The sequence below is a fragment of the Plectropomus leopardus genome, chromosome 13 (assembly GCF_026936395.1).
Source record: "Plectropomus leopardus strain MGB_pleo_1.0 chromosome 13, ASM2693639v1, whole genome shotgun sequence".
NCBI classification, from domain to species: domain Eukaryota; kingdom Metazoa; phylum Chordata; class Actinopteri; order Perciformes; family Serranidae; genus Plectropomus; species Plectropomus leopardus.
The window spans coordinates 31,906,905-31,923,434 of record NC_142188.1 but is presented as its reverse complement, the minus strand read 5'-3'; the positions used below and the strand labels follow the sequence as shown (position 1 = coordinate 31,923,434).

At 37.7% G+C, this 16,530-nt stretch overlaps 1 protein-coding gene across 1 annotated transcript; it reads left to right on the top strand.

The window, feature by feature from the left end:
- The first annotated feature begins 1,247 nt into the window (after positions 1-1,247).
- On the top strand, positions 1,248-15,885 carry zic2b (zic family member 2 (odd-paired homolog, Drosophila) b). Its single transcript, XM_042502809.2, has 2 exons — positions 1,248-1,967; positions 11,967-15,885. Exons 1-2 carry the CDS (start codon positions 1,445-1,447, stop codon positions 12,596-12,598), a joined length of 1,155 nt encoding a protein of 384 aa, XP_042358743.1. The 5' UTR covers positions 1,248-1,444; the 3' UTR covers positions 12,599-15,885.
- The last annotated feature ends 645 nt before the right edge of the window (positions 15,886-16,530 follow it).

Genomic DNA, 16,530 nt, shown 5'->3' with positions numbered 1-16,530 from the left:
GAATGTTTCACTAACTTTAACAAGAACACTCTGGGAAATAAATAAAAACTTGCCACTAAAATCATTTAAGTATTGCATTGGTTATATTAAACCAATCTCTGAACGTTTTAGAACCAAAAATTGCCAGCTGGGGTATCCCAGCTAGCAGGGAATGTTCCTATAACATTGGCTTATGTTATCTACAAGTTGCAATAATGTTTTAAAGAAAACATTTTAATCGAATGTTCAGAGAATGTTTAAAAGATGTTTATAATTTCAGTTAATGTCCCTGTAAGGTTTAATGCTGACTGAGATGTAATGTTATTACTGCAACATTCTGAGGATGTTTTGGTGATGTTGAGAGGTAACAGATCATAGAATGTTCTTTTCATAAAACATTCCCACAATGTTACATGAGAACAAAGGAAGAATGTTTTCAAAGCAACATTCAAAACATGTTATTGAACCTGAGATTAGAGACCATTTTTAAAAGAAAATGTAATGTAATGTGATAGCCTATGTTAACAAAAAAAAAATAATAATAATAATAATTTTAACATGCTTGATGGTTATAGAGAATGTTACACCTACTTTAAGAAGAGCATTCTGGGAACTAAATGAAAACTTGCCACTGAAAATGTAATGTGATAGCCTATGTTATAAAAAATTATCATTTTAAACACATTCACAGAGAATGTTAGCAAGATTTTTAGAGGAATATTCTTGGAACTAAAAGAAAGTTTGCTAAAACATGTATTGGTTGCATTGTACCATTCTCAGAACATTTTCAAAGTATCATTCAAAAACATGTTATTGCAACCTGAGATTACAGACCATTTTTTGTGAAATTGTAATGTAATGTGATAGCCTATGTTTAAAAAACCAACCAAACAAAAAAAAACAAAACATTTTTAACATTTTGGATGGTTATAGAAATGTTAGCCAGACTTTAAGCAGAACATTATTTGAACTAAAAGAAAGCTTGCTAAAACAGTACTAAAACATGCATTGATTGATTGTTGATTGTACCTTTTTCAGAGCGCTTTTGGAACCAAAAATTGATAAAAGGGGTATCACCGAAGGGGCATTTTTTTACTCAGGTTTTGTGTGCCATAACTTTGTGAGTCTGTTGGTTAAAAAATGAGAAAGGCAATGAAGAAAGAAGCGAGTGAGGAAAGGAGACAAGGACGCCCCGCTGCAGTGTTGGATCGCGGCCTGCTGTATTTCTTCGACTCCGTTCACCTCCATTCACACAGTAAATAAAAGCATGGAGGCTGTGACTCTCGGGATCTAACACCGAGCAGCGGGGGGTAAAGACACTGCCGCATGCGCGCTCCCTTTCACCAAAACACACAGGAAGGAAGCGGGACGGCGGAGAACGCTTTGCCAGTTGGATTGAACTCGTTTTCCGCGGCGGAGAGGACCGTAGTTGGAGAGAGGAGCGGGGCAGCCCGCCGCGCCGAGCATGAAGCGGACGGCTGGAGTGGCCAGGCACAATGGCCTCGTCTCTCCGCTGGGGAACAACAACTCCGGGGCTTCGAGCATCGTCTCCCCACCGCCGCCGAGAGCCACCGGTGTCTCCGCTTGTGCCGACAGCGGTGCCGGCGGTGGGATGGACGGCCTGCTGGATTTCTCCAAAGGCCCCGTCGTCAAAACCGAGCTGGTGTGTAAATGGATTGACCGAACTTCTTCGAGACAGAGGCTTGGGCGGACGGCGACATCCGTCTGCGACCAAACTTTCAGCTCCATGCACGAGCTGGTGGACCACGTCACCACCGAGCATGTAGCAGCGGGGCTCGAGACCCTCAGTCATGTCTGCATGTGGGACGAGTGTATGCGCGGCGGGAAGGCGTTCAAAGCCAAATACAAACTCATCAACCACATTCGCGTGCACACCGGGGAGAAGCCTTTTTCCTGCGCATTTCCCAACTGCGGCAAGATGTTCGCACGCTCCGAGAACCTCAAGATCCACACACGCACGCACACTGGTAGGGTTTCATGATTGTGTGAATTCACACACAGCTGTGATCCACTCATTATGGGGTGTACGTTGGTGACAGGGCAGCAGGATCCTCACTGAGAGGGGAATAAAGAGGTTAATAGAGATTGTTCCCAGTCTGCTAGGAATCCCCTCCATGTTTACGTAGGCTCAGTTCAGTACCATGCTCACATCCGGCCTTCGCTGCTCCCTTGTCTCCTAGAGGAGGAATCACGGGTCCAAGCTGCAGCTCAGGAGTCATGCAAGGTGACAGGAAGCAGGACAAAGCAGCTGGATGGGGAGAGAGAGGGGGGAAAGGACGAGTGCACAGTCAGATCGATTCGATGTGCAGAACAGACACGAGTGTGTTGAGACATGCACGTGGCTGTAGATATTTAAATACCCAGACTGCATAAAAACACAGTGAGGCAATCCCATCTGCCTGTTTTATGGCAACGCGTGCACTCCAAAGTAAACTCAGATGCAAGTTGTTTAAAAGTGACACCACATTTATGTCCACGAGACAGAGCTGCTGTCTACTTAGGCACCCTTTATCAAAGGTTCATAAGCTGTAATGGATTTTTTAATGGTTAATTAATAATTTACTAATGATCTATATATCAATTGTAGTCCAGTTTTAACACTCTTGGGTTGCCAGGTTGTGTAAGTTCATAGTTTTAGAAGATGGTGTGAGGAAAGAGAGTGCTGGTGATCTGCAACATCGCTCCCAGAATAGACCTCAACAATGTATTTATAGTGATGATATGCTGAGTATCCAAAACTCTAAAGCAGGGTTCCCTCAGTCATGTAAAACCTGAAAAAGTCATGGTATTAGTGAAAAATCATCAAAAGTGTTGGAAAGTATTATTATTATTACTATTATAGATATTAATAACTATAATATTTATAGCAGCCTTGACATTGGTGATTAAACTGCTATCATAGTAGATAGGAATGGTTGTCAGAACTTTGAAAATAGAGATAATTTCAGGTCTATATTGTAGGCCTAGCCCATATTTTTATAGGCTATTTTAAAAAATATTTTTTCTGCAGCTTAATTTTTTAAGTAATGAAAATAATAATAATAATAATAATAATAATAATAATAATAATAATAATAATAACAATAACAATAACAATAATAATAGCCGGAGAGTAAACTGCTATCAAAGCAGATGGGAATGATTGTCAAAACTATGAAAATAAGACTTCAGGTCTGTATTGTAGGCCTAGCCTACATTTTCAGAGGCTTTCTTTCTTAAATTTGTACTGTAGATTTCTTTTTCTCTCTTTCTTACAAAAAGAAATGTCATGGAATTTTTAAAAATCATCAAAAGATTTGGAAAATAATAATAATAATAATAATGATAATAGCCATGAAATTAGTGAGTAAACTATCATAGCAGATAGGAGTGATTGTCAGAACTATGAAAATAAGACTTCAGGTCTATATTGTAGGCCTAGCCTGTATTTTTATAGGCTATAAAAAAAATCTTTAATTTTTGTTATATTTTCTTTTTTTAAAGTTATGAATATAATAACAATAATAATAGAACTAGCTGGCGAGTAAACCACTATCATAGTAGATGATTGTCAAAACTATGAAAATAAAGACTTCGGGTCTATATTGTAGGCCTAGCCTATATTTTTTATCGGCTTTTTTTTTTCTTGTACTTTAATTTTCCTTTTCTCTCTTTCTTGAAAAAAAAAGAAAAATCATTGAAAGATTTGGAAATGATAATAATAATAATAATAATAATAATAATAATAATAATAATAATAATAATAATAATAATAATAATAATAGTTGTACTAATGGTAGTAATAGCCATGAAGTTGGTGAGTAAACTGTTATCATAACAGATGACAAATGATTGTCAGAACTATGAAACTAAGACTTTAGGTCTATTTTAGGCCTAGCCTTTATTTTTATAGGCATTTTTAAAAAATATTTTTTCTGTACATTTTCTTATTCTTTCTTTTTTTAAGTTATGAATATAACAACAACAATAATAATAATAGCTGGAGAGTAAACTGCTAGATGGGAATGATTGTCAGAACTATGAAAATAAAGATTTCAGGTATATTTTGTAGGCCTAGCCTATATTTTCTATAGGCTTTATTTTATTTGTACCGTAATTTTATTATTATCTCTCTTTTTAAAAAATCATTGAAAGATTTGGAAAAATTATAATGTTAATAACATTAATAACAATAACAGTAATCATAATAATAGCCATGAAATTGTAAGTTGTTATCATAGCAGATAGGACTGATTATCAAAACTATGAAAATAAGCCTTCAGGTCTATATTGTAGGACTAGTTTATATTTTTTATAGTCTATATTTTCATATTTCTACCGCAAGTGTCTTTTTATTTCTTTTTTTGAAAAAAAAAAAGTTGTGAAATTAGTTGCCATGAAATTAGTATATCTAACCTTTATTTAACCAGATAAAAACCCATTGAGATCAGAATCTCTTTTACAAGGGTGACCTGGCCTACTGAGTAAACTGCTATCATAGCAGATGGGAATGATCTTTAAAACTATGATAATAAGACTTCAGGTCTATATTGCAGGCTTAGCCTATAATTTTTATAGACTTTATTTTATTTGTATGGAAATTTTATTTTTGTCTCTTACTTTAAAAAAAAAAAAAGAAAAGTCATGGAATTTGTAATAATCGTTGAAAGATATGGAAAATGATGATGTTAATAACAATAATAACAATAAAAGTGATAATAATAATAGCCATGAAAGTAACTGAGTAAGCTGTTATCATAACAGATGGGAATGATCTTTACAATTATGATATTAAGACTTCAGGTCTATGTTGCAGGCTTAGCCTATATTTTTTATAGACTATTTAATTAATATTATTTAGTGAAATTCAATGAAAGTTTTTGAAAAATTATGGAATTTGGAATTTTTCTTCCATTAATAACCTTCAAAAATAGCAAGTTTATTATCTGAAGCCATCTACCTAACGTAACACTGATATACGTTGATATGTGTTTTGTTAATGTACGTTTCTTCATTTTGTCCTGGCATTCTGTCTCTCCATCCTTACATGCCAGCGATTATAGATTGATTCTGATATGTCTGAAAAATCCTGGGCTAAAAGAGCAACATCGTTTTGTATTATGGGTTCTTGAAAAGTCATGGAAAAGTTCTAAAATTTTGTCAATGAAAATTTGTGGGCACCCTGCTCAGGTTAACCACACAAAAACTGTGAATTAGCAACCTAACTGAGACTTAATGAATTATTTAAAGAACCCAACTGACCTAATTAACAAAAACTGACTGTAGCTGCTGGCTTATTAGAAAGTGAGAAACCTGATGAATTAAAACTCTGTCTAAAATGACAAAGCAAGTGCAGTGATGGAGGGGTTTAAAAATCAGCCGTGAGGATTTTCCACAACTTGTCAACCCAGAAGTTGTTCTTTTTTAATATGTTAAAGCAAATCTATAAAACAATATGAACTTGTGGTACAGTTACAATTTGAGCCCATTGTAAAGGCTGTCATGTTAGAGAGTGGTACTGTTTAGACTCATTTATATAGGTAATAATAATTTTAAAAAAGACTATTAGAAATACTTTTAAACAGGATAAGGTACCTTTCAACAGCACCATCAAACTGCAGCCTCCCAAAATGACCATAAAGTTGATTCAGGTCCTCAATGAAAACAAAAGACAAAAGCTTAACAGTAGAACCTTCATGCAGGGAGGATTACTGAAGAGCTGTTCAGTTAGACTGTAAAGCATTACATTAAATGGAACTAAGAAACTGCCAGTGGAGTGTATGTTAAGGTAAACATATGAGATGTATGCACAAAAAGCTTAATATTTTATAAAAAATTTTTTTTTTTTATAATTACTGTATTATTTTAAAAACAGACAAACAATCCCTATTATACCAACATCATACAGTGACCATTAGAATTAATCCAATGTAGATCCAGAGTGCAAGAATCCTACAGTGTTTATACACTTTACGATTGTACCCAGAGATAACCACACACTCACATAAATGTGATTTGAGATTATAAATGAGAAATTATCTTTACATTGAAATATATAGAAATACTCCAGTTAAAGTTAAAGTGAAGCAACCAATGAACACCTAGAGAGAAAGAAGGAAAAATAAATTAAACAAGTTAAGTATAATTAAAACTAGAGCCTGACCAATATGGGATTTTTGAGACAGATACGGATTTTATAGTGGAAAAATTCACAATTACTTATATGGTGACTGATATAGTGAATTTTTGAGCTGGAATGAAAATAGATAATTTCTATGTGGATTGTGCACCGATTTTGCACCAATATGACTATGCAAAAATACTCAGAAGGCTGCTTTCTTAAACAAACAACTTTTATTTAACAATTTACTAATTGAACATTACCCACAAAAATAAAGAATAAATAAAAATAAAATAAACATTAGTACTGTGTGTGTTCAGCATCAGTCTTCAATGAGCATTCAAATAAAGAATATAAAAATAAAATACACATCAGTACTGTATGCTATTTGCTGACCATTTGAATAAAGAATAAATACAATAAAATAAATAGGTAATTAAACATCAGTACTGTTCAGTATCATTCAGTTGCTGAACATTTCTAAACCACCTAAGCATCATTTTCTGCATCACGTGGTCTGTAAAAATAGTTTTCTTATTGGCTCATATCGGAAAAAATCTACGCCGAAGCTGATATGCTCTTATATGTCTGTGAGAGGCTCATATTGGCCCATAAAATCGGTTGACTTATAAATTGGTTGGGCTTTAATTAAAACAATAAGAAAAAAAATGATAAAGACCAGAGAGCTCAGATTTTGCCCCGTAAATGTTCTCTGTAATGTATGCAGATTGGCTTGATTTCTTTGATTTGAACACGAGGAAAAGGCAAAGAGCAACAAAAAAGAAATCACACAAAAAAAGTGGCAAGAAATTAGTACTACCAAATTAAGTAGAAGAAAATGATCTGAAAATAATTCTGAAAACAAAACAACAACAAAACAGGCAAAAACATTTCTGAAACGTTGCACAAATGACACAACTCTGCAAGTTGAGTATCATCGAAATTTCCCAATTTCACACTCGTGATTACGACTTTGAAGGGCCGTTCATGTGCTCAGAACTGGTAAATCCGATACATATGATATTCCCGAGGAGCACTCATCTATCAGCTGTAGCAGGCAAACAAACTTTTAACTCTAAAGCGTGCCGGGCCAGTATACTAACATTAATAACAATGCTACTCTATAACACCATTTTTCTATTAAACACGTAGTAAATATCAATCTTTGGTCACATGTAAAGTGTAATATGGTATTAATGTTACCTGCTGTCTATGTAGAGTGACCTAGATTAAATATAAAAGTACAAGATATAAAAAACAGAATAATATATTAACAATATATGTAAACAGGAAACAGCTATCAATCTCTTGATTAAATGCTCTTAGCATTAAATTGAAAACCATCCTCTTTGTTCCCACTTTATGGCCTCAGAGCTCATGAACACAACAAAGTCAGAGGAAAGACTTCCCAACTCGGAAACTACGACTTTCTGACGTCACATGAATGCAGCATATGAGGAAAACGCAATAAACCAGGTGTCAGTACCAACAAAGCATCTCACAGATGGACAGAAAGTGCTAATGGTTTAGCCCTCTGCTAACCTTAGCTAAAGGCTAAGTGCTGCGGTGAATTCAAGCTCATGTTTACATACTTAGCCAGAGCCTCGAATCGCAGTTTGTCAGCTTTACAGGAGCAGACACTCAGCGAGTGGCTGAAGATGAACAGTGATGGGGGTTTGCAGGTCTCTTGTAAATGTATTTAACCCTTTAAAACCTGAGCAAATTGGTTAATTTCAAAAACATGGGAAAAAGAAAACAAACAACATAACAAACCATGGCCCAAAAGTTAGCAATACATTTGGAAAGTTACGAGAACATTTCCTGAAAATATGACAATAAAAAAAAAACAGTAAAGAAGAAAAATTAACAGAAAGTGGCCTGTAAACATGCATTTATTTTATAAGTTTGTTTTTTTTTTAGTAACATGATTTTAATGATAAAATTATAAATAAAGTTTCTAATTATAAATAAATTTCCCTATTTTTTTTAGAAGATTTTCTCATGATCCTAATCCTTGTGGGGTGTAATTGTCTTGTGACATTCTTACAGTACAGTATTTTTATGTTACATTTTACATTTTTACATTTTCTTGCAATTTGTAGGATGTTACTCATGAAGTTGGTCATTGCCTTTTCTTTCCCATGTTATTAAAAAGAAAATTTGCTCAGGTTTCAAAGGGTCAAATAGCCTGTGAGAAGCATTTGAAGACAGCACAAGAAAACTGATGTTGATCCAGGTTTCAAAGGGTTAAGAGAGAGCCAGAGAGCAGCATACTCTGCTCCTGTTTGTAATCCCTCTCCCCTTCATTTTTTGCTTTTTGGGAAGCCAGATACAGATACTTCTCGGGTATGAAAAAGCTGTTTGGGCAAATGTATGGGTAAACTGTTACTTACACTGTATTTACTGCCACAGGACAGCTTTACTGCTAACCTTTGTGCTCTGATCGCAACACCTCTCTGCTCTGAGCGCAGCCGTCCACTGTCACTCTCAGGTGCTCAGCCACACTCTCACGCTGCTCTAATAATATCACAATCCTTTGCAGATAAAATAGATAAAAAGACGGTCGCTTCATGGTGCGTGATCTGTCGTTTCCACACTTCCCGTTTAATATGTTCTGATAACGCTGCATAGTGTTACAAGAGACGGGGAGTCTGCTTCTCACGTGCATGAAGTTGAATGCAAATCACGGGCGTGCAGTGCGACTCATCACCTCTGGCAACTCCCAGAAAACTATTACACTAACCATTGTCAATCTAAAATGAAGATAGATTTATTAAATTGCTTATTTCTTGCCTGAAATGCATTCTGGTGAACTGTTTTTGTTGAGTTTCAAAACAAGTCACCACGTTGGTCTGTTTTAATATCGAGTGAAAGTGGCGCACTAATCAAGAATCCGATGCTGCAGAGCTGCGAGCCCTCGCGTTCAGCTGCAGCAGCAGGGTTTTTATTTATGTAAAGCATTTTCAAATTCTGCTGTTTTTTTTCTCTTTTTTTTCAGAAAACTGTCTACCCCAGCTTTAACTGAGGCCGTCACACATTGCCATATTCCACCCCATGTTACATCATAGCAGTGATATTCTAAAAAGAAATCATTTTTGAAAACCTTTTTATATGCTGTCTTGTATGCAGCTCTCCTTTGTTGCCCTTAGTATTGTTTATATTATATAACTATATCTCCTTTTATAGCTTTTTTTCTTTTTAGATACACTCCCTTTTTTGTTATAGCTTCAGAATAGCACCCCCAATTTCTAAAATGAATTCCATTTCACTCTTTTTTTGTTTTTCAGTGACTTGCCGTTGAGTTTTAAAACGCAATTATACTAATGATGTCATATATATTCCTCTGTAAACAATTAACAACAAAGACAATATAATATAATCGTCATGATGAATACAGTCGCAAGCTGCGATTCTGGGTTCAAACCTGTTATGGTCACCAGAGAAGAAGCAAGTAGTTCTAATGTCCTAAAATTAAAACTGTAAGCAGCAGTGAGGAGGTTTCACAAAGCTGAAAAAAGTCTCTCTAGTGAGCACCAAGAAAGAGAAGGATCAATCACATATTGGTTATATTTCAGTATTTCTTTTACATGTATTGTAAATATGTACTGTAATTAGGCAACTTTTGTGTGTTCTGTAATTGTCAGATCTTAATGTCATTTGTAAGAAGAAGCTTTAGAAAACTAATTGTGTATTCTTAAAATATTCAAAATATGTTCACCATAATTCATCCAAAAACAAATTGTTGTGACCAATGGACAGCAAGTGTTTTTTTTTGAACAATGCATATAATATAAACTTAAAAATAAAAGCTTTTGTTAGCTACACTCAATGATGGAAAAAACCAACAGTCCTCTCTGGAGAAGTTAGTGCACTTGACTGTAATTTCTGAAGTACACACTTGCATCAATAACACACTCAAAGTTCTGTTATTTGCACCCCTTTATTTGATGTCAACAAAGCTTGGAGTGTGTGTTCAGGACAAAGTGCTGGATGTCTCCTGTAAGTTTATTCAGGACTACTCAAAGAAAACTTGAGTTATGAGCCAATATGTGATAGACCATGCCCAGATTTCACCAATCAGTATGAAACTTCAGATTTTGGACAACACGTTGCATGAGCACCAAAGTGGGTGAAATGCCATCCACCAGGTTCAGAGGTACAGATCATTGACATTGGTGTTCCCAATGAGTCAGGCTCAAAACGCTTTGGAAAGCCAACAATCAATAAGGATATCAAGATTTATGATTGGACGAGTGGTCAATGAGTTATGTCGACCTTCTGTCCAAGCCCCGCTATATGCAGTATTTTTAATTGACCAATCCATGATTTTCAAGTTATTTTTCCCAGTTATATTAAATTAATTAACCTGTTGTATACATTTGATACAGCCAATAATCCAAAAAGTAGATGACATTTTTAGAAAGCTTATGCAAATTACAAACAAAAAAAAAAGCCACATCATAGCGGCCTTTATTGTCCAAGAAGCTTTCTTATAAAGTAAATTGAGTTGGATATGGTTGTCAGATTTTAATTCAGTTGGACTCGCAGTGTGGGTGTGCCAGCCTTTTCAAAGTTTCTGCTTTTGTCTGTTAATCACAGTGTGACCATCAGGCCAATTGGGGTCATATTTCTATTATTTGCTGATCATTTCCAGTGAGGGGGTAAAGTATCGTGTTTGTAGCTTGTTCCAGCTCACAGCAAATTGAGCAATAGCATAAGATAGCAAATAACTCGAAATTTCACGCCCATTTCCTCTAGAAAATGCGTGTGAATGTTGACAGCTAAAACACATTGATAAAGCAATACTGGAAAACCTGGAAATGTGTGAAATGTAAACTGGCAGAATTGGAAACTGAACTGAAATGAATTAACCAAAAATCTAAGAGCTGAAATACAGATTTCCAAAAAATAATTTAGCAATAATTGTTTTATGTACTACTTACGTACATGGCATCCACTATTACATATCTCCAAATTGCTTGAAAATGTGGCAAACCCCCTTCTCCGCTCTTATTTTCTCCCTACTTTTACATTATTAATAAGTCTAGCTATCACCTCTTGCAAGGTATACCACTGTGTTTATGTTGGAACATGAAACGGTTCTTCATCCATAAGAATATTCCAATATAATCTCTTCATGAACACTCAGTGTGGTTCTCAAAGTGGAGTGCATTTTCTTTCAGTCCCATTCAGTACACCATATTGTTCAATCAGACAGCAATGTCACATTTGTAATTTGGGATTTTTTTATATTTAAAAAGTTGCAATGTACATTAATCAACATTTAAACAAATCTAAATACACCCAAGGTAGCTGGGGAGCTAACTTCCATCGGTAGTCCTTTGCTCTATGTTAAGAGGCATCCTAAAATAATAATACAAATATATACAGTATGTACAGTGGTTAAGACATTTGGCATTAAGATAAAAAGGCACACAATGTAGTTAGACATGTATAGGTCAAGAATATACAACACAATTTAACAATATGAGTGGATAAAATTCAAATAGCAGATGACTGACTTTACTTGGAATATCAACACTGTAAACCCCTTTGCTCTAAAACTGATATCTGAATAGTATTACAGTTCCATGGGTACGATACATTTACAGACAAAAAATTTCAAGAATCCATGAAATTTCCTTTTAGTCTGCTCCCTCCCAAACACTGTCACCTGAACACAGCCCCACATTAAATGAATAAAAGTTTCTTTCGGCTCAACACACACACACCAAGGCAAGCTGTACCCAGTGGCATTAAACAAATAGCAGATGTATGTATGGGAACAAAGTTTGCGTCCTTTCAACTGTACAATTGGGGCCCATTCCATAGTGTGATAATGCTAAGTGTGATGTTTGTGTTGCAGGTGAGAAGCCATTCCAGTGCGAGTTTTGCGAACGCCGCTTTGCCAACAGCAGCGACCGGAAGAAGCACTCGCAGGTCCACACGGCCTCAAAGCCCTACGACTGCAAGGCCCTGGGCTGCACCAAGTCCTACACCCACCCCAGCTCCCTGCGCAAACACATGAAGGTTCACGTCAAGTCGTCACCTACCTCTGAACCCCAGGACGTGTATGACTCCATCGCTCATCAACTCCAACAACCTCATCAGGCTCTCCTCGAGCCCCTCGACCTTAAAATTAACCGCCTCTCTCCGACACTTGCCAATAAAAACACTCATTTTCCTCTTCTGTCCAATCACGAATTGGATATCAGCTCAGCCAGCAAAGTTGACCATAAGCTGCTGCTGCGGAGTTCGTCTCCAATGGCAATGCCTCTGGATCTCTCTCTGTCAGGCTTGAAGAATCAGCTGGCCCAGAAGCAGCAGAGTGGTAGGACCCCGCGGAGGAGCCAGCGCTCAGTCAACCCAGCCTTACCTCAGTTATCTAACATTAAGGAGTGGTATGTCTGTACCAGGAGTACGGCGCCACACTTTCCTCTACTTCACCCAGACCACATCAAATCAGAACCTAGCGATGACGAGGAGTATGTCACGTAGGATGGAGGGACTGGTGAATTTGGACTTGAAGAACATATATTGTCAGACCCAGGTCAGGCCAGAGGATGCTCTGTGGAATCATAGTTGCTGTAAATTTCCAGAACCAGCACTTGTATGGTTCAGTGGCCCTTCTAAGATGGAGTTGGCTGTCTCAGATGGAGACTTTTTTTTACTCTGTCTCTAATTGAAAACTTGGCGATCATCACTATCTGTGGACCAATGGCTCAGTGTTGCCAGAGGGGACAAGACGAATTCCATCGTTATGGTTATCAAACAAAATGTTTGACAAAAAAACTGTTGTCCAATCAGTGTTAGCTAGCTAACCTGAACTAACATGGGGGATGACATTGTACAAATGGACCAGGGGATGTTGGGTACTGCTCTGCTTGCTGTTAAAGAATATGAAGAGAGTGTGTGTACGTGATGACCTCTCTAGGAAGACAGATTATTGACCAATTTATCTAAGAGCTCCACCTAGATAAAGCAATTTCAAGGGCTACATTGACACTTATGGAAAGTGGTTAATGTTAACCTGAGCTCACGATAGCACTGTACACATGGTAACACAGCAGGTCCAAAAATGGCAGGCACACAGGGTGAAGGTGAGTGTGTGTCTCTTCTAGCCTCAGTATGTTTTAAATAAATTAGTTTGTATGTCAGATAGTTGAAAAATTATTGGATGCAGCTGATTGTTAGCCTGGTAACACCACCCTCAACTCATGAGCTCAGCATTCTGCTATGCTGTCTGTATCAGTCTGGACTTGCTGCCGCCCCCAAATGCTTTCTCTGGACGGGATTACTCACTTTGACAGATGAACTCCTTCAGCCAGTATCCTGTGGCTATTGCTTTTCCTGAAATTAGCCCTAGCCTCTACAACACAAACACATACATTGTTAAGTTAGATATTAACAGTAGATCTAAAAGTACAATGAACGTGTCAGCGTGTATGTTGTTGATAACAGTGCTCATGAGGTTTTCAGCCTATTTCAGCCTGTTTTCATTCAGCAACCAGCTGCCTCTGCACAGCCGAATACCAGCTTGTTGTATGTCTGAAGAATTTTTAACACCCATCTGCATACCATCTCGGTAGCGAAACATCAATGATGGATGTTGGATTTGTTTCAGGGAGCATCCAGTTGACAAACCATTGACACAGAGTCCGTTGACAAATAAAGCGTTTGCCAAATCCAGTCGGAAGAACAGCGAAACATGTGAATGCATACTCTTGTTGTTGTTTAATTGCTGTTATTGACTGTTTCTGTGTTTCCTCTACTAATGCTAAAGTTAGCGCTTGTTCCTTCGGAGGCCACCATTACCAGCTGCTTTTACACAGAGATGGAGCTATACGGCCGCAACAAAGTCCCCCCTTTATATCGCCCCTGCACTTTTACACAGAACCAACCGATGGCGGCATCAGTCTACCCCTCTGTGTGATTATACAATGCATCACGGCAGCCTGCAATAAATGGAGGCATGACACGAAAACATTTGAGAATCCACCTCTAGCTTGACATAAAACATATGCGTTGGCTGCGCTTTCTAAACAATAACAAAGGCATAACACGTCAATCACAATCATTTACTGTCTCAGTTATATGTCAGCTGATCTCGATCTCTGCTCAGAGGGTAAGGAGCTCTCAAATCTCATTGTTTTCCCAGTTCGTGGACATACACGGACACAAAAAGTGACCAGAAGCTATGCTAACGGCTACTTTTTAAATGTCCTGTGGTGGGTCGCAGGCATTAACATGTCATCAAAACATTACACCCTTGTCGCCCATGGTCAAGTCTTCCCGGCTTTACATTTTACACAGACCTTGTTTCAGGGATGTTGTTACCTCCGGTCGCAGCTGAGAGGCGAGAACCACTCTGTCCCCCCTTTACACGATCGGACGTTATGTACAGAACAGCGGGGCGGCATAATGGCGTGATATTCCCACCTTGAACAGACGGTGTAAATGTGGCTACTGTTTTGCAAGCAGTGGCCTTTATGTTACGTCATCAACTACAACGAAGTCCCTGATTGGCTGCTTAGATTGTCAACTATGGTGTGGATCCCAGATTGGTCCAGATTGGCCCCAATTGGATATTAAGTTCTGGAAAGTGTTTTGGGTGTCAGCAAGTCCAGACTGATACAGGGAGCGAAACAGAATGTTGAGCTCACGTCATCGGGGGGGTCGTACCAGGCTAGCTGACTATGCTGTTGGAAAGGGGGTTTCTGATGCTGTTAGGTGATTCGACAAGCTTTATTTGAAGCAAACTGAGGCCTTTACTAACAAACCATTGGTAGTAACTTGTTCAAAAGTGTTTTATGTGTTTACAGTCTAATCCAACACAGTAGCCAGCAGTGAAGCTGCAGTCTGAAGACAGTGGGACTGATCCTTCTTTGTACTGATCATCAAGTGTCTCCTTAACCTCTTCAACTCTATGGACCTTTCAGTGGGTTAATCGCCTGCATCTGTTTACACTCCATGTACAATTAAGTCAAGACCCCAAGGTTTCCAAAATTACCATATATGTCATACACATATTCCTTTAACATGAAAATGTGTATTAAACGATACACACGACATCTTGTATTTTCCCTTTGATCAAATGGTGCAGCCATTAAACAGTGGCAAGTGGAAACAAACTGAATGTATTGTGTAAGATTTTGGTACAGCTTTGAAAAATGTCGCATTTATGTCTGAAGTTAAGAATGCATTGAGAACAAAGAAGTGAGTCATAGCAGTGTACATTATACACCCACAAGTAGGTAATTTCAAGCTGGATTTGAACATGGGATGCAACAAAGCCTACCTGAGGAAGATTGTTTGTCGTACAGGTTTAAATGCTAATCAAAAGAAAATTATAGTCTGTTGCAACCTAGGTTGTACAACCCAAGTAAACCTTCAGTTTTCTCATATAAACTCTGGACAATATCCAGATGTACCTTTAACATGTAGCGCACAACACGAGATTGTCCGTGACGTGTCTGAAACGTTCTCACCTACTGAAAATACTCTAATTCATTTAGATGAAGGGTGGCACCCAGAGCGGGCGGGATGCAGGATGCGATGCGAAAAGTATGCTGCAGAAATTGCAGTGTTTTGTTTATGTAGATGGTTCATAATTTAGTCATAAAAAATCCAATTCGTGTACAAACAACCAAGTGACGTAATTTCTGTTGCCATTCCTTAAATTTGTCTGACAATTTCGCCCTTACAGAAAGAAGTTCTTGAATCTTGTCGTCTCTCTGGTTAGACATTCCTGTTAGAGTATTTGAATAAATGACCCATCGTCTTCACCCTCGGATGTTTTGTTCTTCCGGTTTTGCGCCTGTATAATGAACAAACCATCATCAGCATGCCCATTCGCTCACTGGGAATTCTACATAGACATATAGGCTCAGTTGAGCGTTACACAGAACTGTACTTGGGAACTGGTAAAATAATTTAGTATGTCGTCCAACTGATTTGGACATTTGTGTTCTCACGTACAGCTCCTCCAGGTGATGACTAAATAAGTTCAGGGTTGCAGTGCATGTGTGAAAATGGCGTGAAGGTGAGCACATCTGAAATGCACAGGAGAACCGGGTGCACAACTACAGTAAGTACAGAGGGTCAAAGTTTAAGCAGGAAGTGCGTCTGAAATGCAAGCCTCCAGGAAGTGTGCCAGGCTCTGAAGCAAATTTTAAATATTGACAAAATTGGAAATACATTGTTCGGGTACGTCACATGATGCCCAAGGGCCTATTTTTGTGAGCATCAAAACCCCATGCGAAATGACTCATTTCACCATCTGGATTTAAGCCATCCAGCTTGATAATACTTGGAAAGTCTAAAAGAGCCACATGGGTATTGTTTTTTTGGCTGCCATTCAAGCTAGCGAAGCACTAAACTGGAAGTCAGTCACTCTGCCAGTGGAAGTTACTTGCTCGGGCACACTCGGC

What these genes read in the sequence shown, in the direction of transcription:
- zic2b (XM_042502809.2), top strand. Translation starts at nt 1,445, where the DNA reads ATGAAGCGGACGGCTGGAGTGGCCAGGCACAATGGCCTCGTCTCTCCG. An exon ending in CCACACACGCACGCACACTG is followed by an intron (nt 1,968 to 11,966) that starts GTAGGGTTTCAT and finishes TTTGTGTTGCAG; the next exon opens with GTGAGAAGCCATTCCAGTGC.